The sequence below is a fragment of the Sceloporus undulatus genome, chromosome 7, assembly GCF_019175285.1.
Source record: "Sceloporus undulatus isolate JIND9_A2432 ecotype Alabama chromosome 7, SceUnd_v1.1, whole genome shotgun sequence".
In the NCBI taxonomy this organism is placed as follows: Eukaryota; Metazoa; Chordata; class Lepidosauria; order Squamata; family Phrynosomatidae; genus Sceloporus; species Sceloporus undulatus.
The window spans coordinates 49493777-49521122 of record NC_056528.1 but is presented as its reverse complement, the minus strand read 5'-3'; the positions used below and the strand labels follow the sequence as shown (position 1 = coordinate 49521122).

General features: G+C 44.4%; 1 protein-coding gene across 1 annotated transcript in view; it reads right to left on the bottom strand.

The window, feature by feature from the left end:
- Positions 1-27346, bottom strand: part of LOC121936578 (vascular endothelial growth factor receptor kdr-like) — a 91446-nt gene that overhangs the window by 7285 nt on the left and 56815 nt on the right. Inside the window, exons 13-28 of the mRNA XM_042478914.1 lie at positions 26244-26537; positions 23053-23199; positions 20833-20958; positions 19804-19910; positions 16950-17085; positions 15412-15516; positions 12936-13049; positions 12691-12779; positions 11869-12034; positions 10966-11063; positions 10045-10167; positions 8987-9098; positions 5104-5203; positions 3929-4034; positions 1578-1702; positions 576-654 (exon numbers count right to left, since the gene is read on the bottom strand). Coding sequence (XP_042334848.1) covers positions 576-654; positions 1578-1702; positions 3929-4034; positions 5104-5203; positions 8987-9098; positions 10045-10167; positions 10966-11063; positions 11869-12034; positions 12691-12779; positions 12936-13049; positions 15412-15516; positions 16950-17085; positions 19804-19910; positions 20833-20958; positions 23053-23199; positions 26244-26537 — 2027 coding nt within the window. The remainder of the gene's footprint in view (positions 1-575; positions 655-1577; positions 1703-3928; positions 4035-5103; positions 5204-8986; positions 9099-10044; positions 10168-10965; positions 11064-11868; positions 12035-12690; positions 12780-12935; positions 13050-15411; positions 15517-16949; positions 17086-19803; positions 19911-20832; positions 20959-23052; positions 23200-26243; positions 26538-27346) is intronic.

Here is a 27346-nt window from a genome sequence, read left to right as displayed (position 1 = left end):
TTATCAGATTTATGGCAATGAATTCCATATCATGCTAATGCACTGAAGACGTATTTCCTTTTGTCTGTCCCACATCTATGCCAAAAATCTGGAAACCAAAGGAATGACTTGGGGAGATGGGCATGTTTAGCTGGGAAAAGAGAAGAGTGAGAAGGGATAAGACAGCTATCTTTAAATATCAGAAGGGATGCCAAGCAAGATGGAGCCAGCTTGTTTTCTCCTGATCGAGAGACTAGAACAGGAACCAAAAGAGACTGCACCTAAACAGTGGGAAGAACATCTTGACTCTAAGTGAAGATGATGGATAAGAGGAGGACTTCATTGGAGGTCTTTAAACTGAGGTTGGATGGCCAACTCTCAGCAGCGTTTTAGTTGTATATTCTTTTATGGCAGGGTGGTGGACTAATGGCTCTTGTGGCCCCTTCCAATTACAAGATTCCTCTCCTTTTTGAATTTATCTTCAGATTAAGTCCAGGGCCAAATTGTCCTATGGAGTTCAAAGCTCTCCAAGGAAGCTTTCTCAGTATGTCAATGGAAGCAGAGGGCAGCAAAGGAAGGATTCAACCCAGGCTTACCTCATGCATCACTTTCTCCTTCTCCACTGGCACTTCGTCAAAGGTCTTCACACTGAGCGGCCGATTCTTGGTGTTAATGCTACAAATGAGAAGGAGAAAAGGTTTGCCCGCTGATCAGGCATGGACTTGAGTTCTTAACTACCTGGCATGGTGGGATGTTGAAAGTGTGGCCTCCAGTGCTTCTCATGTCCCTCTTCATAATAGCACGCATAAAAACTGGATCCAGATGTGCAAACTCTCCCACACTTTGAAAAATATAGCACCATGATTCCTCTTTAACTGCTCCATCCATTGGCATCCTGGGATTTGCAGTCTAGGGAGAGGTATTTGGAATCCACAGTGAGAAAGCTCTAACGTCTCACCAAAGTACAAACCTTAGGATCCCCCAGAATGCAGCCATGGCAGTTAAACTGGAATCATAGCACTACAATCACATCGTGTGAAAGGCCATGTTGCCAGGCTTTGGAACGCTTTGGATAAGGAAGGGCCCAATACTGAGGTCTTCATCCATGAATTCTGCATTCTCAGATTTCATCATCCACGGCTTGAAAATATTTTTAAAACCCCCAAAACAAATCTTAGTTTTATCATTATATACAGTGGCATAGCATATATTATATAAAAAGGGACACCATTTTACTATGCCACTGTATATAATGGGAGGTGAGAATCCATGGGTTTGGGTATTCTTTTGGTGGGATGGTAGTGGTCCTAAAACCCATGTCCAGCAGCTTCTAAGAGCTCCCTGCCCAATAAAACCGTACAAGTTTTGAAGAACGTCCTGCCTATCAGAAAGTTATGCATTCCACTTCCTTGCAATCCTGGGTTTTGACTTTTTGCAGTCCTGTAGACCTGAGTGACACTTTCCCACAACAAAACAGCACGCAAACCTTGCCTTTAGCCTCCTGTGAGAGGAAACCAAAACTCAGGCTGGAATCTTCTTCCAAAGTAGAACCCGGAAATGAAAATAAATGAATGTTTTGATGGAGGCGGCTTCCTTACTTGGCTTCCACGGTGCTCCAGCGCTGGATGCAGTCGCTCACGTTCTCTTCGGAGATGCAGATCTTGGGGTTGGACTCTCCATCTGGGCACAATGTGATGTTCAGGGGGATATAGTCTTTCCCATCCTACAGACAAGAAAAGATGGGGAACTAAGACTCATTTCTTTTATTCAGCTTAAGCCGTCCATGACTGTCATTTACCCAATGTGTTTGGAAGAAGCCCTAAATGAAAATTTTGCAGTCTGTGTCTTAGACCCAGTATAGAGGTCTAACAGTTGGACTGGGACCCTAAGAGACCAGGGTTCAGATCTCTGCTCAGCCATGGAAACCCACTGGGTAACCTTGGGCAAGTCACACTTTCTCATCCTTAGAGGAAGGGCACACTCCTCTTAGAAGGGCAAAGTCCTTTCTTAAGCAATCCCACCAAGAGGGAAGAGACAGGCCAAAATACAGCTGCTTCGGGTTACTTTGGAGGTATGCTGTTTAAATGATGCATGCGTCCTAAGAGTCCAGAAGCCATGCCAAAGCTGTGCTCCAGTCCTAAGGACTGGAGCACAGCTTTGGCACAACTTCTGGCCTCTTCGGATGTGTGTGTCATTTAAACAGCATACCTCCAAAGTGACCCGAAGCAGCTTTATTTTGGCCTGTCTCTTCAGGCCGTAAGTCTTCTGAAGACCAGGGTTCAAATCCCTGCTGAGCCATGAGAGCCCATTAAGTGATCTTGGGCGAGTCACACTCTCTCAGCTTCAGAGAAGGCAATGGCAAAGTTCCTCTGAACAAATTTTGCCGAGAAAACTTTGTGACAGGTTTACGTCAAAGTCAGCTTGAAGGCAGCTAACAAGACCACAAGTGCTGCAGGATCCATGACCTCCCTTCCAAATCCATTACCTCTCTTCCAAAGCTTTGGATTCCCAGGAGCGAATGCTAAGAATGAGTAGAATCAGACTTGGTTTCATCCTTTCAAGCCACTTGAAAATCCCACCCCTCCCCAGGCCTTGAATTAATGGTCCTATCGCTTATCATCATGCTTTCTTGTTCCCGCTGGCCATTGCAGGGATTCCAACTATAGGTCTCCTTAAACTCGAGCTCCACTGAGTTTCCTTTGTGTTGCTGAGTGCAAAGGGACAAGAGGATGAACCTGGAGAGTGAAGATTATATAACTGCCCTGTTGCAAAAGCAAAGAGGAAAACGTTGATTAAGCTGTCATGGAACAGGCAATTATATAATGGCCCTTTTTCTTTTTCTGCGGCGCACAAAAGCCTTTTATGTTTAAGGAAACTTCTCAAAGCGATGATGGGTTTTGACGGCTCGGCGCATGTACGTGTTCAGGGTAAGGGTAAAAGAAAACCTGATACTCCCTTTCCGGATGTTGAAAACTAATTAAAACTATTTGTATGATAAAAAGCCCATTCTTTCCCCGGAGGGCAAATGAAGCTTTCAGGAATCATTAAAGTTGACTTTCCCACTTGTTATGGACGGATACAATTGGGTTCGTGAAATTAGATCCTCGTTCCAGAAAACATACGCAGTACCCACCCCTTTGTATTGCTTTGCTATGATATAACTTTCAATGAAATGAACTTTCAATGAACAAATGGACTCTCAAGCAAAGGCATACTGAAATGCTCTTCTTGTCATTGAGAGTCCTTCAGATGCTTCTTTTGTGGAACAATAGGTTCCAGAAATCCTTGCCACCTCCACTGCAGATCACTCCAGATTTACCTTCTTCTGAACCTGGTTGAGTGTAGGAGGTGGGCAACCTGTAGCCCTCCAGATGTTGTTGGGCTACAACACTTATGCCTCTTTTCCAGATGTTTTACTGGCCAGAGATGATGGATGTTATACAGCCCAACAACTTCTAGAAGGCTCCAAGTTTGCAACCTCTGGTCTAAAATATCTGTGGAGTCTCCTTCCTTAGAGGTCTTTAAACAGAGGCTGGATGGACATCTGTCAGGGATACTTTGATTTAGATTTCCTGCATGGCAGAATGGGGTTGGACTGGATGGCCCTTGCAGTCTCTTCCTATGATTCTAAGGCTAGTTGCAGTTGTTGCATGCCTTCATGTCATTCCCAACTTAGGGTGGCCCTAATGTGAAACTATCATGGGGGTTTCTTGCAGGATTTTTGTGTGTGGTGTTTTGCCATTGCCTTCCTCTGAGACAGAAAGAGGAAATATATCTGTGATCACCTAGTTGGCCCAAAACTATGGCCCAAAACCATGCTAAAGTTTGGGAAGAAATAGGATGTGTATACATTGGAAAGGGTGGGTTAGATCTTCAGGGGCCACAAAGTGAGGCCTGAGGACGAAATGCATTGTGGGCCATAGCTTCTCATATCTCTTCTGAACACTACCTGTTGGACATTGGCCTGCAGCAGGTCTCCTAAACGCTCCACAAGCTCCGTGAAGTTGGGTCTCTCTGTCGGTACGCTGTGCCAGCAATCCAACATGGTCTGGTAGCTGTCGGTGCAGCAAGAAACAGCAAAGAAAGATATGTGTTTTAAAGCAGAACGGCAAGCATTCATTTCCATTACTTGCTCTGATGCTAATGTGGATCTCTGAGTAAAATTAATAACTGACAAGTGGATGAAGAAATGAAATAAATAAATATCTGGGCTGAGACCCAACATCAGGGTTGCCCAAAACAGTCAACATTAAAACATTAAAACCATAAGTGGAATCCTGTTCGTTGGTCCTGACTAGAGTAGACCCATATAATCACTTGTTGAATGATGAGTCATTCATTCATTCATTCATTCATTCATTCATTCATTCATTCAAACTTTATTAGGCATACAACAACATACATATACCAAAAAAACCCAAAATCGTTATTATGAAATTTAAGCCATAAGCTTGTTGCCTCCACCAAAAAATTGGCCATTAGCCTGGTAATATGCGGGTTTCAATCTTGCAATAAATATTCCATTGATAACCCATCCGGACAGGTATTCATTTTCAATAACCTCCTTAACAGTTTCTCACTAGGAATTATATACGATGGAGAAAAACAATACGATATGATGGCGAGCAACAGGATCTTGAGCACAATGGCACATTCGATTAAAAAATGGGGTCCGTAAATATCTGCCCTGAGTCACATTTGAGGGGTGTACGACATTCAGCCTTGCAAATAAAGAAGGAGTCAAGACATGGATAAATCCAATGGATTTGACAGATCTATTTTGGCATTTAGACCAAGCCATTCTACCCTTGCTCCTTATGAGATGGTGAGGAAGGGGAGCTTTCGGCCAACACTGGCTCTGTCCTGTTTACTTTCCAAAATGGCTCAAACCGTTTTCAGACTGGATGCGGACATTCATCATAAAGGAAAAAAGTCCATCCACTTCCATTGAGGGGCATACTCTGTGTAAGACACCAACAGTTTTCTGGTCAGAAAAATCAGGGGAGGTCTATAAAGATACCAGGAAGGACAGGAACAAGGAAACAGATCCTGGCATCAGTGCAACGTTTCAGGAGAAGGAGAAGCAGATCTAAGCATTTCAGTATCTATGGGTGGGACACTTACATTTCTGGAGTTGAATATTCTGGGGATCTCATCCGGGTTCCTTCTTTGAGACGTCGGCAGAAGTCCTCATCAATCTGGACCCCTGGGTATGGAGAGGCTCCTGCAGGCACACAAGGACACAACACAGATATAATAAGGATCACACAGTGCCTCAAGTTATGTCCATATTGCAGGGTGTAGTGAGTTGTGTTGCAGGAGATGGGTCAGCAGTTGAGCAATTAGGCTTCCCATCCATCCGCACACATTTGCTGTAAGATAAACACATGTATATATAGGCCAGCATATTGTAGTGGTTTTAGTGTTGGACTAAGACTTTGGAGACCAGGGTTTGAATCCTTGCTTGGTCATAGAAACCCATTGGGTGACCTTGGGCAAGTCATACTCTCTCAGCCTCAGAGGAAGGCAAAGGGTTTTGAACAAATCTTGTAAAAAAACCAAAACCCATGCAGAAAAAGTGAGATGCCAAAAAGCGAGAGAGGACTGTTCCTTGGCAAACTGGGGCAGTTGGAGGCTATGTGCTAGCAGCCACAGTCCTCTCTGGTGGCAATGAATCCCAGAATTTTGGAAGATCCCTGTTTGATGACATTCAAGGCACACAGAATATCAGGAGACACAGAAAGGAAAATTAGTGTGTCAGTACATCTCCCCAAAATGTTCCCTGGGGAGCAAATCCAAGGCAACAGAGGCCTATGGTCCAGCTTCCCGAAGCGTTTCCTGACATGAAGAGAGAAGCAAAAGGGACTGGATAGAAAATGAATGGGAAGATGCGACACCTGAACACCTCCATCTTTTTAGAGACCCTATAGGCAACTCGCTGCTGGGAATGACAGATGCATGAATATGACAAGGAAGCTAAAAAGCACACAGATAAACCAACCAGACTAATAGGACTGTCAGGGCAGAGAAAAGTCTAACCCTCTCCAGTAAACACTGAAAGAACCACTTCTTCCGTTACAGAATGGCAGAAGTATGAACATCCCTCCCAAGCGCTTTTCAGGCTCCTTCGTTCTCCAAAGGGATTGCAAGTAAGCTCTTTTCCTCTCCTAATCTGGCCTCCTTGAATCCCGAGGAATCATTTGGAAGGACACATAATCCAGTTTTAATTTGGGAGATTGAATGGAATCTGCATCCAAGGTCAGGCGCCGAGGAATCCCTGTACGCTTTTACGTCTTGCTTGGTTTCCTGTTTTCGTCCCGCTTTGGCATGCCAGCTTCCCCGGGATGCTTGGGAGGAAACCAAGAAACCAAGAGAAAGAAGAGCAAATGGGAAGACAGGCGAAGGAGAACGGTTTCTCAAAACTGCATGGATACGTTTCCAGATGATTTGTAGAATTTTCAACCTGTTTTGTTTTAGGCTTGTTGTCAGCCGCCTTGAGTCCCATTGCTGGGAGGAAGGCAAGATATGAATAAAGAAGAAGGACAACAACAACAACCTTGTCCTTGTTGGCATGAGATACAAAGAAGCTTGGGGTTATTCAGATAGTGAAAATAAGGGCTCATTCCCACTACAGTTTGTTTCGAATTGCAGATCGGGTTAAATGTCCATCGTTCCCATTCAAAGTTGGTTTTGATCCGATTCTGATCCTTAAAAAAAGGGTAAACGCAGCAAACCCAGGAGGCTAGGGTTCAAATCCTCACTCAGCCACAAAAACCCATTAGGAAACCTTGGGCGAGCCACACTCTCTCAGCCTCAGAGGCACCTCCTTGGCATTAACCTTGCCCAGAAACCCTTTGGATTGAGTGGTCATAAATCAGAGTCAACTTGACGGCACAAAAAGCAGGGATGTGCAACTATCTGATTGGATCTATTTTAGCATTTTCTATTCTTTCTTTCTTTCTTTCTTTCTTTCTTTCAATGGGTGGAATTTTTTTCTTCATTTGCAAAGTCCGTGAACTGGCATAGCTCCATAAAACAGCAATTATGGAAAGAAGCCCCTGTTTACCCCAAAACAAAGGCCAGCCTTTGCCTTTGCCTTCTGGTTCTTTAATGATCTACACAAGTTTTGTATGAAGTGGGTTCCCTTGCTGCTCCAGTTCCCCCATTAAATCAATAACTGTGAGCTGCAAAGGAGAGGGAGCCAAGCCCAGGACATGCCTGGATGATCCTCCCATCTCTTTGGAAGGACAACTTTTGCTTTTTCGAACCCACGGAGAGGAAAGCAGGGCTCACAAGGAGAGTATCGGAAGTTGCGCTGGAGCCAGGACAAGGTGCGATCCAGCACATTCCTCCCCTGAAAGAACAACCCAGCCGTTTGGGTTTGGAGAGGACATTTTCTCAAAATGAAACCAAATTCTTGCAAGTTAAAAATAACAATATAAAACCCTCTGGGAATATCAGTATTTGTACGAAGAAATCTCTCACCACCCATGTCCTATTAAAACCTCTTTACAAAAAGGATAGAGGTCTAGGCCAGAATTGTGTTGTTAGTCTGACTAGACCAATTGAATCAATACATGTTTCTTTCCAACAGTTTATGATAAATTTAAATCTCATTTATGTGTTTTTAGGGGCTTTCGTGTGCATAATAATTTTGATTGTTTAATATTTTATTGTAGTATGGATGGGGGAGGGAATTAATGGGATGTATTTTAACTGTGTGTTGTATTCTATACTGTGTTTTACTCGAGGTTGTAAACCGCCTCGATCCTGCGGGAGAGGCGGCATATAAATAAAATTTCTTATTTATTATATTATTTATAACTATAAGGATAAAACCCTTGTGCAATTTCCTAAAACGTGGAACGGCTGGGGAAAGGTTGCTTACACTGACATAGGCCACCAAAAGGACCAACATTGACCCCCAAACGTTGGTCCTCCAAATGTTTTAGACTCCAGCTCCCAAAATTCCTGACTGTTGGCCAAGTTGGCCGAGGCTTCTGGGAGTTGAAGTCCAAAACAGCTGCAGGGATGAACTTTGGGAATCACCGCACCAAACAATTCCACCTTCTTAGAAGGGCTTGCCTCTCTGAATTGGATATTGACCTGAGCAAAGGATGGATATCTCGGTCTCAAAGAGTCTGTGGCTTGCACAAGCCCTTCATTCCTTATGCTTTTGTCCTGCCAAAAGAATATGCAAAATCTGGCCTCGCTTTGTGCATTTCAACATGGAATCTTGTGAGTGATTCATTTTTAGAGAGTCATCATAGCAGAAGGACTTCTTGAAGAGCAAGGAGGGGATGCTGCAAATGTGGCTGAAATCTTTTATTTCCCATCTGTTATAAAGGTCCCCCCCCCACCATAACAAGCTATCTTCATCTGGCAGGGATACTCCCGATTAATATTTTGTCCCACTTTTTCAGCTGCTTTTAAAATGTCCTATTCCATGCCTTTGTCCTGAATCCAACGTGCAAAGGAGATGAAGGAGCAGAAACTTGCCCTTCCCAACAGGCGCAGGCAAAAGCAAACTGCTGCAACCTCTCCTCATTCGTTAGCCCTTCCTCATTAATAACTTTTGCCATCCTGACCATCCTCTGATGCTGCTTGACCCAATGTACGGTTTCCATCCATGAAATGCTGGAGGGTATGATTTCCCCCCCTAATGTCAGACATTGAAGGCATCAGCGTTGGGATCTGAAACAAGCAATTTCATGAGCCGGGCAGCCTCTGCACTGAACCTCCTCAGCCGATGGGGAATGATCGTTTGACAGGGAGATTTTCTGCTCCGTCAAAACAGCTTTAATCCAGAGAAGACAAGGTTAGAGTTTTCCGCAACGTCTCTCAGCTTCAATCATCGTAAAACGTCAACTGCAGCTTTGCAAACATGCATTTTAGGCCATAATGTCCATCGGCTGTTTTCAGCGTCTGTCAGAGAGAAACCGCTGGCTGAAGCAGAGTCCCTCCTGATTTACATGCAATAGTAAATGCAAGTAAAATGCAAGCTTACCTAAAGAAAATATCTCCCACAGCAACACGCCAAAAGACCAGACGTCACTTTGGGTCGTGTAGATTTTGTCAAAGATAGCTTCTGGAGCCATCCATTTCAGTGGAAGCCTTGCCTATGAAACGAAGAAAGCAACACCCATTATTCATGTTAATAATGATTCATGATGGATATATTTTTCTCCAGTTCCAGAGACTAGAGGATGCCGTAATGGATCCAAATGGCAAGATTCCACCTAAATGTTAGAAAGACCTCCTTTACTCTTAGATCTGTTCAACAGTGGGATAGACTGCCTTGGAATATGGTGGACACTCCTTCTTTGGAGGTCTTTAAACATGGACAAGCATCTCTCAGGAGCACTGAAATTGTGTATCCCTGCATGACAAGGGGTCACACTAGTTGTAGTCCCTTCCAACTGACTCTGTAATTCTGTTATTCCATGGATGGTGAATCCACTCTGGGTTTTAGCTCTACTTTTAGAGAAATCTTTTAAGGTCAGTGGTTCCCAAACTTTGATCCTCCAGTTGTTTGGGACTTCAGCTCCCAGCATCCCTGACTGTTGGCCAAGTTGGCTATGGCTCCTGGGAGTTGAAGTCCAAAACTCCTGGAGGGCCAAGGTTTGGGGACAACTGGTTTAAAAGAACTTACAGTGCTACTATGGGGATGAAGTTCAGCAACTTCTATAGCACCTTTATGATTTGGTCTTAAGCAGTGTGGGTAAAGTGTGGTCCATGGGCTACATGTGGCCCTTGGGACCCCTAAATGTGGCTATGGAAGTCCCCCAAAGCCTTCCAAAGCCCTCAGAGGCCCCCCCTTTAAAAATGTCAGGCCAATTTACAGTGTTGCATTGCTTTGGCCACACTGAAATGTACTGGTGTGACCCAATGCGTGGGTGAGAAAATGACCTCTGGCCCCTGTGCAGTTGCCCACCCTGGTCGCATATCTAAAGCACCTTCACCAACCTACTGACATGGGTGCCATTCAGCCGCCACAAGGATCAATAGCCCCAAGTGGAGTTCATGTCCACAACCCAAGGAAGCCAACGCAACCGTTCCACTCACATCGCCTTTCCGCACATAGTCGGGGTCTTTGTAGATATCCCTGGCCAACCCAAAGTCACAGATCTTCACCACATTGTTTTCGGAGAGAAGGATGTTCCTGGCTGCCAGATCTCTGTGGATGCACTGGAGGGAGACGGCAATAGATATGGACAAATGATTGTTGTTGTGTGCCTTCAAGTCATTTCTGAGTTATGGTGACCCTAAAGTGAACCTATTATGGGATTTTCTGGGCAACATTTATTGAGGGGAGCTTTATCATCACCTTCTTCGAAGGAACTGACTTGCCCAGTGTCACCTAGTGGGTTGACCTGTTTAAAATTTAGAACAAGAAGAATTCAAAACAACAATAATAATGTGCAATATATTAAACAATAAATGTAAATAAATCACTTAATTTCTTAATATTCTTGCAGTGGGAATAGCCCTTCTTGACTCCTCAGTTCGACCAGTGAAACTTTTCTGAGTTTTTCCAATTCTCACCCCCGGCCGGCAAACCCCAAAACGTCATTGAACCAATCCCAGGCATGTCTTACTGGGCTCATTCATCTTAACATTGATTTTTCTTGTCAGGATCAATAGGGTTTTGCTGCGGGGGACATCCATCCATTGCTGCTGAAGCCCTAATGGGGCTGAAAGTGGGGAGTGGAGCAAGATTGGAAACACCCCTGGATCTGGAAAGTTGCTTTTGAAAAATAATTCATTTCTGTTAACTCATGACAGTGCTATTCCTGGAAAGGACCAGGTTTGTGAGCATCATCATCCTAGTTTTTAGGTGTGTTCTAGATACTACAGTTTTTAAGGTGTGTTCTTGACTGTTTTATTACAATGTGCATAATCTCTCCTTGTTGCACGGTAGCCCATGTGCCACCCTTCCACCCATTTATTGCACCCAGAGCTTGCAAAGGTTACAGAAAGACTTACTTTTCTTGAGGCCAAGAACTCCATGCCTTTGGCCACCTGGAAGCTGTAGCAGATCAGGTCCTCCAGGGTTAAGGGACGCTTATAGAGGTCTTCAGCATCTAGAAGAAAACAAGCAGCAATGCAATACAATAAAACAACAACAACAAAACGGCACACCATAAAGTGCCAATTCTGAAAAGTCTTTTGGTGTAGAACGAAGACACCAAGGAGGAACTCATCATGGCCTCCCTACAGGGAGATTTCCAGAGCCTGGGAGCAGCCAACAAGAAAGCCTTCTCCTTTTCCATCCAAGAGATGTATCTGTAATGGTGGTGATACAGAGAGAAGGTCTTCTTGATGGCTGCTCCTCAAAAGATCTCAAAATTTTGGCAGGTTCATAGATGGAGTTATGGTCCGTCAACAAGGAAAAAGCCATCTCAGCATCCCTAGGGAGGGAATTCCAGCATCTGGAAGCAACTACTAAAAAGGCCTTCTTTCCATCAAATGTGTCTGTGAAAGTATTAGGATAGAGAGAAGGACCTCCTTTGGGGCATATTTAGGCTGACTAGACGCATTCTCCTTTTCCAGGACATGTCCTACATTTCAACCTTCTGTCTAGGAGGAATCCCGAAATGCCTTTCATTTTGAGCATGGCTAAGAAGCATGGATTTACATTTATAGTAGTGTTTTTACCTTTTATTTTGTAACCTCCTACATTTTTCTGGAATGTCCCGCATTTTGTGGTGCCTTGTCCTCTTTCGCAGAAAGGACATCAAGCCACCCTGGGCAGATTCACATTAGGAGATATTTCACACAGCCTGGAACCAAGCTGGAGAGGGCTTTACAATCCACCTGTCCTTCATGCAAGGAAGAAAGCTAGTCTCCAAAGCTGTTTTAAAATTAAAACAATGGTTGTTTAATTACCTTCCTCTTCCTCTTCGGAGTCTGTGTAACTCTTGTCTTCAATGAATCCTGAGCTAGCGGAGCTTCCGGTGCTGGCCACACTTTCAAGGCGCCTCTTGATCAGTTCGGTTAAATCACTGATGGACTCCTCCAGCCCTTTCTCAGCCGGGTCCAAGTTTTCCTGTGGCTGGAAGGGGGGAAATCCATTTAAAAAGTATCTACTACTCACTCTGTGTGAATGGGGTATAAGGATGGATGTGGGTTTTATCCCATTGCATTTCAAAGTGAACAGGGTTGATCCCCCGCTCCTGGATTAATGCACAAATCAGACTGAGGTTAACCTTTGGACTCCAATAATGGTAGGGAATCCTTGGCTTTAGAAAGTATCAAATGGTATAAAATAAAAAATAGTCTGCTTTTAGAATAAAATATAATGGGAATATGTTTTTTTGATCCATAAAAAAATCTACAAATGAAAACTTGTTAGCATGAGAAAAGTGACCGTGATCCCACATCAAAGAGATGGAGCATAACTTTGTGCTTGTGGAGTTACATGGCATTTCTGCAACACCGTGTCCTTCATGAATTACTGCAACAACCATGAACAAGCAGTTGTGCAACTACCATGCCGATTGATGTGCAAGATGCACAGTGTGCAATGTACATCCATGCACAGTGTGCAAATGGCACACAATGCACCCTAATGCACACTGCAACCCTGCACCCAGAATTCTGCTTCTGGTCCAAAAGTGTGATCTGCAGGAATCAAGCAATTTACGCCAGTGTAGGTCACCATCAGGATGCCATCCCAGGTAGGCCCATGTGAGCAGCGAAACGTCTTACCTTGCTTGCAATGAAGTCTCCGCGTTTCCCTCGCAGGTAATTAGACAGATTTCCATATTTGCAGTATTCTACTATGACCATCAAAGGGCCTGCAAAACATGATCAAAGCTCTGTGGATTGATTTCAGAGTGGAACAAGGACCCTCTCCCAATATATTTACATTCATCATTTATAAAAGCATGGTTCAGTCCTCTCTCTTTTTCCCCTGTAAAAGCATGAACACTGAGGAATAAGCAGCGGCTCACCTCCTGGTTTGGTGCAAGCTCCCAACAGGTTGACGACGTTCAAGTGATGGCCGATATGGATGAGGATCTTCAGTTCAGACATCAGAGCCTTGCACTCGTTGGTGGTTGCACACTCTGCTTGAGGAAAAACAGGACAAAGCTGTCTTTACACAACAGGATATTGTCGGTGGCGGGACCGAAAATCCTGTTTATACTCAAAAAGGAAATAAAATGACATTGTGAACCTGGCTGGAGGGAAAGACCAAAGTCCATCCAAGGTCCCTTTGGTATCTTGGTGCAGGAATCTTCTTATCAGTCAAGGAATAGCTTCCTGCCCTGACCTTAAGATCAGGACTTTCAGATCTTTCTTCCTAGTAGTGACATGAATTCTCTTACCAAAACTCTTTTTCTCTAGAGGTCTATGAGGCTGTATGGATCAGCTATGTCCAATTGTTTCTGACTTATGGCAATCGTAAGGCAAACCTAAGGCAAACCTTTCTGGAGCTGAGAAAGTGTGACTGGTCCAAAGTCACCCAGTGGGTTTCTATGGCCAAATAAGGAATTGAACCCTGATCTCTAAGTCCTATGCTCAAACCACTACACCAGCTTTTGGAGACCAGTGAGGGCCATAAAAGTGGGACCCAGGGGCCGCATGTTACCTATAGGACTGTCCAAAATGTCCAGTGTGTCGAGCCAAAATAGAACTGAACTTGCCCAGCAATGAGACTTGGCCGCAGAGGATTGGGAATCAAACTAATAAATCAGCGCTGTCACTTTGCGGAGTTCGACAAATCCTTCGTACCGAAATTAAAATCAAAATGAAAAAACAAAATTACAGTACAGTAACTCCAGACAGCTGACATGCCAGACAAATGTGCTGACTCCTCTGCATAGGCCTGGTATGTAAAGGTTAGGAGGAGGTACTGCAAGGCCCAGGTCTCCCTCCACCTTGGGAAGAATAATAAAAGTAAAAGATTTCCTTCATTTGAGTCATGACAAGCCTGTTGCCTTCAATTTGCTCCTTCGGCATCACTCCTGGCTGTCTTGAAGGGACAGGAGCCAAGGTTCATATCCCGTTTTAGATTATCAAATTGCATTATGCGGCACGATCTCCTTCCCTCCTAACCTATGACTTGATCTCCATTAGGACCTGATTCTGAATCAAGGGTGGAATATGGAGCCCCCATATGATTCCTGACCTGTCGATAAGCCTTGTTTAGCTGACTAATTGCTCTTAACTAATTGCTCTCATATGTCTGGCAAGCCCACACAGCCGGCACTGACAGACGTCTAATGGGATCTATAAGAAATGCCATGCACCCCTCCTGCATCTCCCAGTATTTTCCCTTTATTGACGTAGTAAGACCTCTTGAGCCCTGGAGTGGCTGAAGGGGCTAATTTCATCATCCTGAGACGTTTTAGACCCCAAAGCCTTCCATCCCCCAAAAAACTAGAGGTGATTTCAAGTCACTTTTAGTTTCGACAAACCCCTTCCCACACCAAAGCAGCCCAAAATGTGACAAAATGTGACTTTTGTGCCCACAATTACCAGATGGCACAAAAAACTCTACATCGAGAAAGAAGGGGAGTCATTGGAGGTGCAAGGGGTACATTGTTCTGAGACCCTGCATAAAGTGTGTGCATCCCTTCCAGCAGCCCTGATTTGGCAAGGACAGTCCCGATTACTGCATATACTCATGCATAAATCTAAAAAGGATAGTAAAAAATTGAACCTCCCCCAAAACAAAACAAAACCCTGAGCCGGCTTATCCATGGGTCATATCAAAATCCATGATTTTGGCTCCAAAACCTGCCCTTGACTTATACATGAGGTCGACTTATAGTAGAGCATATACGGCAATCCTTTGCTATCCCCCCTTTTCAGCAGCTTTTAAAATGTCCCAGTTTCTCTCCTCCTCCTACTTTCTCACTTCATCCTCAGCTTACTCCATTTGCTGCAAACTGAATTTATAGTGCAAAATAGTTTGCAAACGATCAACTCCGGAGGGAAGAGAGGAGGGAGCACAGTCTCGCCCTTCCCTGCAGACTCAGGCAAAAGCAAACTGCAGCAACCTCTTCTAGCTTGTGTGTTCTTCCTGATTAATACTTTAGCCATCTTAAGCACACTCAAATGTTGCTCAGATATATGTGTCCTGTGAAATACAGGAAGGCATGGTGGTGTTAAGAATTCATTGGGAACTAAGGATGGTGTGCACTCAAGTCAGGTCTGACACTTAATTTGGACATCAGTGCAGTGCATTTTCCTACCCACATTCCAATCATTGACAGAGAAGTGCAAGGAGACATACATTGCAGTGATGGCAGGGCAAGTGTAAGGGAGGACAAGGGAAGGAGAGAAGGAAATCATTGACACAGAGCTTCCATTTTCAGCAGCAGCCCTGTGTTTCTGGCCATGCACCGTCAAGTCAACCTCTCCCTCCCTCCATGCTGGAGAATTGGAGGACCGCAGGCTTTTGAGAGTCTCCGAGAAGTGTACCTTTAAGCATTTTAACTGCCACTGTTTTGCAGGTTGAAGATTTATCTATGCCAAAAGCAGACGCCTCCACCACTTTCCCAAAAGCACCATGACCCAGAGTTTTACCTAGAGAAGCAAGAGGAAAGAGTGAGCCAGACAGAACCGACCACAGTTTGCAACAGATAGGAGCAGGGCTGTGTGGATCATGGGCACATTTAATACAGGCACAGGCCATGGTTACTATTGTTTGAAATCTGCATTGCAGTCGATCAAATTCTGCAACAAAATACGTTGCATTGAGAATGAATACATTCTGGATTTTTAAAAAAAGAGAATAATCCTTCTTTTGCATCAGATAGGAGCAATTTATTCCTTTATGCCCCATTTATTCCTTTCTTCCTTCATTTAGCAGAAGTTACTCTGTTTCTGGTAATGGTCAGGTTTGATTATTAGGACTGCTGGATAAGAAGATCCTTATCCTTGGGATGGCAAGAATATTTGCCATTATTTCCTGGCAGAAAAATGGGCTTCCCAAAAGTTGGGACAAATAATAGGAGTGGGGGGAATATTGTTCAGCATTTGCCCAACATCTGCACATCTCAAAACGTTTTTGGTATCCAAGGGGGTTCTGGAACCAAACCCCAGCAGATACCAAGGGCCCAGTGTACTGGATACAGACATTTTGGAAGTGCTCAATTCTAACCCTAAGGGCCATTTGAAAACCTGCTTCTCCCAAGCAGAATGTTTTGTGCCTTTCTGTACCAAACCGCCACGTACACACAGCCCTGGAGATATAAAAGAACGTGCGTTGTTTGCTGTGCAAAACATCGGAGCCTCCGTCGCATGCAGCAGAGACTGGAAGTCTGTGAAAGGCCTGTATCACACACCGACACATATGTATAAACCGTCAAGGATTTATGGACATATGGGATGATACAGTCACACCAGAGGGAACAACACAACACAGGGAACCCAGAACTCAGATTGCATTCACAAGACCTTGCAAACGTGGTGCTAGCTTAAAAGTGTTGCATGCTGCAGCTTTTCCCATTTGCCGAACCAATTTGGCTTGAACGCTCTCCAGGCAAATACATTAAGTCAAGCACCGACATTAACTTGATGAGTTGCGAACCTAATAAGGTGGGCTTTGTAATGATTTCCCGGAATGAAGGGAGTAATGATTCTCTACGGCTGCTACTCCACCGGCATTTCATCCCATTTATGGACTTTATGGGTGATTTCATAGTGGCCTGTGTCTCCTCTGCTATTACGAAGCCATCCATTGCCCCCAAAGATGACAGACTCCACTTGGGAGAGACTGCAATGTAAAATATGACTGCCTGAATAATGGTTTCCAAGGAAATTGTGTTTCTTGAGATTCCCCAAGGCAAGGACCAGCTGTGAGAACACATTTCCTTGAAATATAACTTGTCCACCTTGTCCCAACCTTCTTCTTAAAACTGTATCTGTGCCAGAGATGTTCAGGGGCATAATGTCAGTTCTTCCACCAGACCTAGATCTATCGGCTGCATGAAAATGAAAGCAAAGGGATCACTTACCCAGCCTCAGCCTGTCTCTTGGGAATTCCCATTTGCTGCTGTCATATGGGAGACGTTCGCATTGTTCGTCGAGCGGCATCTCTTCGGGATCCATTATGATGGACAAGTACCCTGTTTTAATGTCTGTGGCATCCGGCTGCAATGGATGGGGGGAAAGTCCTCACTTAACGAATGAGTGAACCCGTTGCACATGCAAGTACACATTCTTCATTGTGCATGGAGATATGCATGTGCGGTTGGTTGCATGCCATGGAAATTAACTGTTGCACAACCACTGAAGAACTCCATGTCCTAAACCCTAGTGCTTGCTAAAATATACCCACTGAATCAATGGGATTTACCAGTGAGTTGACTTACCATTCATCAACTGATTTAGACTTTTCCAGCCACTTTCCCACATGTTTTAGCTGGAAAAAACAGACTTCCAGAAATGTGTCAGTGTCCTGATACCCCGCTCCACCCCTAATTTGGCAAAGCAAGCGTCTCCATTGGCAGCGCATGCCAGATTTTATCATGCCACTAAGCGACGGATGGGGAAATGGCGAGTTCTCAGCACGATGCTTTTTGCATCTTGGCAGCATTGAGCACCTATGGGGCTGTCAAGTGCTCATAAGCAGTGGAGACGCATGTGTTAATTGGAAGACACTGGGTTTACTTCCCCTCCTTGTAAGCCATTGATATGCCACAAATGATCAACGCGGACATGCGTGAGCAGACAACTCAGGACAAGTTCATGCTGTGTTAGTAACTTTTAGGGACTCCTTTGCAGAGTGCGATCAACGTACTTTATTCTGCTAAGCGAAGGATTGGCAGTAGGTGCCAGAGTGGCCCTAATAACAGTATGTAACTAAAAATTATGGCAACTGCATTGTATCAGATTTTAGGGTCCAGTCAGTGAAAGACAATAGAAGCTGAAATAACAGATTGCTCTTTGCAACCTGTTATCATAAAAAGTGCCTCTCGGAGTGTGAGCTGCAACAAGTCCGAGTGAAAGACTTCTGGCCCTAAGTCTTGCATGGACATTCATATCATCATAATAATAAATGTCCTAGATTAATAGTGGTTTCCAATCTCTTAGGGACAAATAAGGCATACTCTGGTCTAAGCTTTCCTTTTGGCACTTTCAAACGTGGGAAGAACTGTGTGAATAATGAAGGGCCATTGCTGGAACTGCATTTTGGGTTGGGTCCAGAACAAAAATGCTCCTTTCTCCTGTCATCGTTTTTAGATTTTTCCAAGGAATTCGAGGAGCCTTTGGGATCTTTGCAGAGGAGCCAAGATGCAAAGGAGTCGTGGAAATGAGACGAACTTTGCAGCCTCAGCCAGGATTGCAAGAATATCGACAGAGGCTTCAAGAGTGTGGGACAAGCCAGGCTTTTCTTGGAGTGTCAGCAAACGGATCGCTCAAAAGAGATTGAAGAGGACTTTTCCCAGGCACTGAACCTTTCAATCTTTCCCCAATGCAATGCATTTTCTTCTTTATCATGTGCAGACAAGTAACTCATATAAGTAACCCATCTTTCCCAATGGCAAAAAGACAATCAGCTGGACCTGGAGATCACCTGAAACATTTTCTCAGCTGCTCTGCAGATGTGATCAGCTAATGGAGCAAAACTGCATCTATCCAGAGATAAATGCAGAAGCTGCCTTATCCCTAGCCTTGTCTGCGTTGGTCTGCAATGCCTCTCTTTGGCTCTACCTGAAAGATAGTGAGTGTTGAACCTGGAACCTTCTACACATGAGAGCCCAAAGTTCCACCATAGAACCATTGAGCTCACTCCCAAGTAAGTCGGGCAGGATCCTGGCCAGGATTACCTAGATTTATGTTCATCTGTTTAGTACTACAAAGCTTCTCCTGAGCTCAGATATGCCGAAACTCATTGACAATTTACTCCCATCACTTTAAAAGAATGTCCCAGGCTGCATCTGCACTGCAGAAATAATGCAGTTTGACACCATGGTAGTTTTAAAATGCCCCAACACACACAACACATGTGGTCTCATGTGGCTCTGGACTCAGCATATGCCCCAAACAATTTTATTTAGAAGCCCTACCCAAATTATTTGGAACAATTATCTAGGAAGCCCTACCTGGAATATGTTCATGTTTGCACACATTCATGTTAACAACCTTGCTTGGACATTACATATCATCTGCAAATATTTATTTGTGGGCAATACTATGTTTAAGGAGACCTACTTTCTAAATATGAGGCTTGGGCTGCTAGATGGTATTGATTTGGGCAACTGCATGGGATCCAGGGGCCATTTCCCCCCATGTTGCCATGCTCCATTGGCTCTATTCCCTCTAGCTTCATCTTGCTCCTTTCCAAATTGGCAACCAGAAGAGACACTTGTATCACTTGGTGCCACCATTTTGAGAAGGACTGGTGGAAATAGAGGTATTTGTTGGTGCTGGAAGCTCTGGGAACGTCATGTGTGGAGCATTTGGGGGGGCTCTTTGCATAGTTTTCAGGCAAATAAATGCCCCAATATTGTAATCACATGCACAGATGCACACAAACACACACACAAACATGAGGAGTTGAGTCTCTGGTGGACTGAGAGGGACTTCAAGATTCATAGCAGTAGATTCAGTGGGTCAAATGGGTCAAATGTGCCACATGGGGCACAACTTTCCAACGCATGGCTTAAATTGCGAGCCCATTTCTAAGCCTGGAGCATTAGAAAGATAAACTATTAAGGCACAAACCATCATTGCAAAATGCCCAGACCATTATTTGTCAAATAGACTACTTCCCTGATGTTAAAGAAGATGGCAATCCTAAAGGAACTTAGTGCGCTCCAAAGGAGAGCCATTCCTAACCCCTTAAAAGGCTGGGCATTATCTTACTTTTCTGAGTTTCCGTATGAAGAGAGTCAGCAGAAGCCAGAAAAGTGTCGCTGCCAAGCCTGTGCAAACCAAAATGATAACTTCAATGTTGGACTTTTCATCCGAGCCTGAAAGGGAAGCATATGACACACATTTCAGCACAGTGCTCCCCATTGTATTATGCACCACATTTCATATAAATCACACAGGCAACTAGGAGTCAGTTGCCAATGCCTCATCGGGAAGGATCCAACAAATTTGCACTGCAAGAATTGTGGGGATTTGAAAATCATCACACAGTTTCAAAGCCTATTTGCAACTGGGGACCCATTTTTGCACAAAATTTGCATGTGGTTGCTTTGCATAGAAAACAGCATTTTTTTACATAAGAAACAGTATTTTCTGCACCGAAAATTATAAAGCATGGTTTCTTCTACTCTATCCTGATATTTTCTAGATGTTTTAGACTCAACATCTCATCATTGACTTTGGTGGCTGAGCCTAGATGGAGCTGTTGTATGTTACAGTTGTATTTCAATGGTGAGATTGACTTTTTCAGGGGGCAAGTAACCAAAGCCAAGTGTTTCCCAGTCTGAACCTTTCTTAGGACTCCAAGTTCCATCATCCTTCAACAATGTTTATCCTGGCTAGGGTTGGTGATAGTTATAGTTCCCAACCTTTGGTCCTCCATTTGTTTTGGACTTCAGATCCCAGAAGCCCCAGCCCAATTGGCCAACAGTCAGAAATTATGGGAACTGAAGTCCAAAACATCTAGAGGACCAAAGGATGGAAACCACTGCTGTAGTCCAGTGGTCTCCAAACTGTGCTCTTTAAGGAATTTTGGACTTCAGCTCCCCAAATCCCAGACTATTGGCCAACATGGCTGAGGCTTCTGGGAGCTGATGTCCAAAATCTCTTAAAGGGCACAGTTTGGGGACCACTGCTGTAACCCAACAATGTCCGGAGGGTCCCAAGTTCCCTGCGGCTGCTATAATTTGCTGAGATATCGGATAGCACAGGTCCCCCGTCTTTTTCATCTTGCAACCTCACCTTCTATTTTAATAAAGGCCTGGGTGCTGTCTTGGCCCATTTCGTTGACCGCTTTGCACTCGTAGTGACCCTCGTCATCCTTTTTCACTCGCTCGATCACCAGCGTGTTGTTTTCCATGGAGATTCCTGTGAGAAGAACCGAAAAGTCCTTGCAACGTATGCTATGTGGTTTTCTAGGAAGCCTTTGCAAAATGGAACTGGCACCTGAGAATCACGGGCAACATCACAGAGCGAAAGCAGAAGAGAATATGAGCCTATTTGGGGCATGCCTTCTCTGGGACTGGATCCTTGGCATGGAAAGAGTTACCTTTTTGTTTTCATGCAGCTCCCTGGGACCCTTTTAACTTGAGATTTGGGGGCATGAACTAGGAATTGTCTACATACAATCCAAAAATGTCATGTTCAAAAAGGGAGGGCTGTAATCCTGGATCTGGAGACATACATATGGCATGTAGCTGCATCTCCATAGCCTTGTCTCCCAAAGCTCTCCCCAAAAACCCATCTTTCAAGTGAGGTATCCCCCAAAACATGGCCATTTCAGTGTTGTCAGAGAGGTCACCAAAGATGCACGCAAAGGGATCTTGTTGCACCTTTGAGACAAACTGTGTGGAATGCTGGGATTTGTATGCTAGTTGTGCTATCAGTATTCTCTGTCATAGAAGGTTAAACAAAACCACACATCCCAGAATTCCATAGCATGGAGCCATGGCACTTAAAGCAGTGTCAAACTGCATTAATTCTGCAGTGCAGATGCAGCCGAAGCACATCACAAAAAATCTATTCTGCCTGCATAGAGAGGCCCCTTTGCAATCTGACTCACTCTTCCCTTCCATCCTTAGGTTTCTTGGCTGTCATTTTCTAAGCTGTTTTGCTAAGGAGTTGTCATCACAGAGAAGGTAGGACCCACTAGGAAAGGCATTTGAAGAGGGATAGATGTAAGTATTATTATTTTTTGCAACGTGTCTTGCCTGCAAATAACACCGCTGTTGTTAACATAAGCCCCGTGTGCAAGTTTCCTGTGCCGAACGCTGCAAAATTTACCCCGAGGTGTTTCTTTTTGCTTTCCCTCCAGATATTTTATTTATGCTTCCATTGGCTGCTTGGGTTACACGCTTGTCCCTCTGGAATTATTTATGAAACTTCAGGCGTTGCAAAGAGTTTCTTCCCTAGAACAGCCTGATCTGAATTATAGATGGGTCCTCTCTCTGCCGAACTCAAAGAGGGAAAATGAAAGATACGGGGACAGGGACGGCCCTTTCGGAGGGCTGCAAGGAAATTGCTTTTGGAGGAGAGAAAACGGAAGATGTGCATCTTTGTCATTACTCAGATTACTCTGATCCAGGGGTGGCAAACATCCTTGATGGATGACGACAGCGTGGCATTTTAAGATCAGCGGAGGCTGTTTTATTATGTATTCGCTGCTTTTAAAACCACACATGTACTTTTTCCAGTCCTGGGGTGAGTGCATGATCTTGGGAATATGCTGTTTTTCCCCATCTCTCTTTCTCTCTGACTCCATTACAGCTGCAATGAATGCCTATTGGGCTGCTATTATTTACATGACACATATACACACATCTCCCAGAGTTGCGCCAAAACATATTGTTTTGCTAACACAAAGGATGGAGAAACATATGCCTTCTTTACAGAGACACTTGACAGGCATCCGCTAAAAGCATATTTGCTTTTAAAGGCTTCAGAGAAAGAGTGTTTTATTAGCTTTTGTTGTTGTTTTCATTGCGTTTTATCAATTGCGACGGATGCTAGAGTTGTGACTTTTAAGTCTACTTTCACGCCGCTTCTTAGGCCAACCTGGGATTTTGTGATGAAGGCAAAGAGATAGATTGGGGGGGGGGAACTATGCAATAAATGTATGGGTTGGAATCCTATTGGTGAGCCCTGAGCTCTGAGTTCAGGTCTTGCCTAGGTATGTCAGTCCTTCTGTTGTTGTTGTGTGCCTCCAAGTCATATTTGACTTATGGCGACCCTAAAGCAAAGCTGTCATAGGGTTTTCTTGGCATGTTTATTCAGGTGGGGTTTGCCACTGCCATCCTCTGGGGCTGAGAGTGTGTGACTTGTCCTGCTTCTCCTATGGATCGAAGGAGGGAATCGTACCCTGATCTCCAGAGTCCTAGTCCAACACTCAAACCACTAGTCTAGCCATGACAAAATAAGAACAAGAGTACCACAACGTCAAATGTTTGGGCACCACTGGCTCACCTGAAGCCGGGGCAATTGGGTAGCCGTTTTTCAGCCAGGCGATCACAGGTCGGGGCGTCCCATTGGCTTTGCACTCCAGGACAATCTTCCCGCTGACGTTCACCTCCAGGTCTGTGAAGTTCTCCATGATGTGCGGCACCGTCTTAACTGCAAACAAATGGGAAAGAAAAGAAAACCCTCTGAAGATCATGAATCCACCTTTATCCCTGCATGTCGACCTCCATGCATATAAACTTCCTTGCATTCCAGGCAGTTACGGAGGCTTTATGGGTTGCTGAGCTGAAATAACCTGAGTTGCCGTTAAACTAAACTACGCTTATTGATAACATAAGTAAATGGCATCCTGGTAGCCAGCTGTTTTTTGTCTTAAGTCATTTCTGACTCACAGCATTCCTAAGGTGAACCTATCAGAGGGTTTTCTTGGCATGATTTCTTCAGAGGGGGTTTGGTCTTGCTTCCATCTGAGGCTGAGAGAGAGTGCCATGCCCAAGTCACCTAGTGAGCTTCTGTGTCCAAGTGGGCATCCGAACCCTGGCCTGCAGAGTCCTATGCCAATATTCAAGCCACTCTATCACATTGGCTGTGTAGTTAGCAAGTTACACAGATGTATATCCTACTCAGCTCTGCGTAAGCCACTTACTCTGCTTAGCTTCCAAGATCAGTTGGGATCTGCTGTCTTTAGGAGATGTAAGGGGATATAGCTTTGTAAATGGCCTTAGATGTGCCCAAAATTCAATTGAGTTGTTTTGCAACATCCTGAGTCATGCAGAGGTTGCTGTGACATTACAATGTAAGGGCACCTGTTGCATAGTGGGAGCCAGTGGAGTGACTGATGCACCAATGCTCAATGAGCATGACCCATACACACTCCCCAATGTACACTGAGACACTCCCTGAGCTATATAAGGACATGGGCTAGGAAATACTGGCACGCAACAGGAGCACCCTATGTGCAAGAGGAATGCCCCACGGAGCATACTTTTGCCAGTGTCAGGATGCACATCTTTCCAATTTGCTAACAGGCTTTCCTTGCATTTGTGAGTGGAGAACCGGCATGAGTTTCCAGTAGCTAGGAGCCTTTTCTCCTTTGACTTCCTCCTCAAAGAAATCTCTTTTGTTCCCTTTGTCTTCTGAAATTCTAATAAATCCACAGAACCTGGCACCGTCTAGACTTTTTTCCATCTGATTTCTTTGACCATTGTATTCTCTCCTGAAGAAAGCAGTGGGCACTTCAAAGTTTTCCCTGTGCTTCTCTGTTCTTTTCTTTTTCCTTTCTACGCCAGACAGTGGGCCAAGGACATAGCAGCATTATCTCTGCTGATACTATACCTCTCTGTAGTGCTAAAATCATTTAATTTCGTGCCAGACGGACTGTGAGGCCTTTTATCCAGAGAGAAAGACACACAGAGAGTTGTTAGCTGCCTTTAATTCCAACTTATTACAGGGTTTTCTATACCAGATTTTTTATTTCCAGGGCAAGTTTGCATTGTTTTCCTGACTTATCTAAAGTCACACAGTGAGTTTGCATGGCTGAATTTGAACTCTGGTCTCCAAGAATCTTTCCAACCCTGAAACCTCAACACTATGTTGGCTCAAAGTGTGTTCATGGCATGATTTATTGAGGAGAGGTCTGCCATGGCCTTCCGCTAAAGCTGAGAGTATGTGACTTGACCAAGACCGCCCAATGGGTTTCATTGGCTGTTTGAGGACTCGAACCCTGGCCTCCTGGAGTCCAGCGCTCAAGCCACTATGCCACAATGGCTCAAATAAGGAAATAAGAGGTTTACCAGTGCCTTCCCTGAGGCTGCTGAAAGAATGAGTCCATATGTTGGGAGAAAGGCGGGATATAATAATAATAATAATAATAATAATAATAATAATAATAATAATGTGAATTGCCCAATGGGTGTCTATGGCTGAGCAGGGATTTGAACCCTGGTCTCCTGGAATAAAAGTCCTACATTGAAATCACTACATCACATTGGCTTTGTTCTGCTCTTCTCTTCCCTGATGCTTTCGTGTGCCTTCAACTTGACATCAGCTTGAAACCATGCTTCCAATCATGTCCAACGTGTCCCTATCATAGGGTTTTCCTTGCAGGATATATTCAGGGGAGAGTGTGGCTTGGACAAAGTGACCCAGTGGGTTTCCATGATTGAATGGGGATTTAAATTTTGGCTTCTCAGAGCCCTGGTCCAACAATGAAACCACTACACCACATTGACACCCAGATAGATAGATAGATCGACAATCCTTTGTTGCCTGTTTCTCTTGTCGTACTCATATAGATGTGCTCGTAAATATATATGGCCATCTTTCTGGAGTGAAGACATTTCCACTTCCCATCCATAAACATTCATGTATTTCATCTGCAGAGCAAGGATGAATTATTTCCATCATTTTCTACCTGCCGCAGGAGAGAAACAAGACATTTTCTGGCAGCGTTCTCTCCGGATTCACACACCCCAATCTGGAAAAGTCTTCTGCGCAGAAATCCTGGTGGTTTGCGTGCGCAAAGCCCTTTCCTTGGCACAGAAAACATGGCTCAGAGGCGGAAAAAACTCCCACATGTATAACCGTGCAGAATAATTTTCTGGAACACTTCGACATGTGCAAAATCCCAGGAGAGAACTGCCATGATGTCTGATGTTATTTTTTTCCTGACAGGCTTTTTGGAGTGCTAGGAAAGCCCTTTTCTCAGCCAGGAAATGAAGAACCACCAACATAATTTCCATTTTTGAACCTTTCTACAGATAATAATATCCTGACAATGAGGACAAGCCAGCTGCTCTATATTGGATGAAAAAGCTGGACTTGGATTTCCCATTTGCTTTTGCTGAAGAAGAAAGACAGCATGGTATAGTGGTCTGAGTGTCAGACTAGGACTCTGGGAGATCAAGGTTTCAATCCTTGCTCAGTTATGGAAACCCAGTGGGTTTAATTTTGAGCATGTTCTACTTTCTCAGCCTAAGATGAAAGCAAGGGCAAACCTGCTCTGGACAAATATTGCCAAGAAACCCCATGACAGGTTTGCTTATGGGTTGGAAATGACTTGACGGCACACAACAGCAACAACTTGGCAACCAACATGATTCTAGCCATGAATCGTAGCTCCAAGTTGCATAGTCCAGTCCAGATATGGAACTGCTCCACAGACTTCCATGATAGGTCTAAGATGCTCCCAGACTCACCTTTAATGTTGAGCATGGTACTCTTCTCCAACCCCTCGGTGCTGTTGGCGTGAGACCGAGCCCGGCACATGTACAGCCCAGCCTGGTCCTGTGAGACGTTCTGGATGCCCAGCGTCAAGGAGATGGAATAGTTGTCTACCTTCTTCTGGGTCAAGTCGTCGGGGATTTTCTGCAAGGTGGGGTCATACCACGAGAGATGGCTGTAGATGTATTTGGAGGACTTGCAGGTCAGCTGGACGTTGCTGGCCACTATGGCCGTGATTTGGGGGTCGGTCTGTAGGGTTGATGGTACATCTGCAGCAACAACGACAACAAAAGGAATGTGCAATATTGTATCATCATTCATCATCATCACCATCATCACCCACATGGCAAGGCATGTTACCAGCCATGAATGAATATAATTTAGTGTGCCCTCTATTTTGGGGGAAATTCAAGATGCTGAATAGCTTTAGTACCTTGAACAGCTTTTTTGTAAAGTTCATACTACAATTCAGATTGGATTCATCCTACTGAGCTGCTGCTGCAGAAACCATAAGGCACCTGTTTTCCATTTTGGTGGTGATATTGAGCAACCGGCTTGTTGCCGTTACTACCAACCCTACCAAGTAGTAATTACAATTTAATCACTGTAATGCGTCTGGGATTTCTGAGCACCAGCGGCTAAATGAGATGCTGAGGAGCGGTAAAGTGTGAGCATCCATTGCAATGAAAAGTCTGGTTCCATCTGTATCGACAAGGAATTAACAGGCTTTCAATTTCCTGGCCTTTGCACAATAACCTGCATAATTTAAACCGCCTGCACTCTTGTGAGTTCCACGCCTGTCTTTGCAAAGAGCAACTGGATTGCTTGCAGTCGAACCAGAGAGAGACAGTCTGAAAGAATGCAAGCCTTCTTACGTCTCCCATAAATATGTCTGGAATTGACAAACTGCCCCAAGGCAACTCTTGTTAGCCGTCCAAATCTGAGAATCCAGCCACCAGTCTTATCTCAATTGAATAGGGCTTTCAAGTTCTTCCAAACATACAGTCATCTGTGCAAGTTCTACTAAAATGAATCAGTCCTAATATTTTCATTCCCATAAGGATTGCTTAAGAAATTT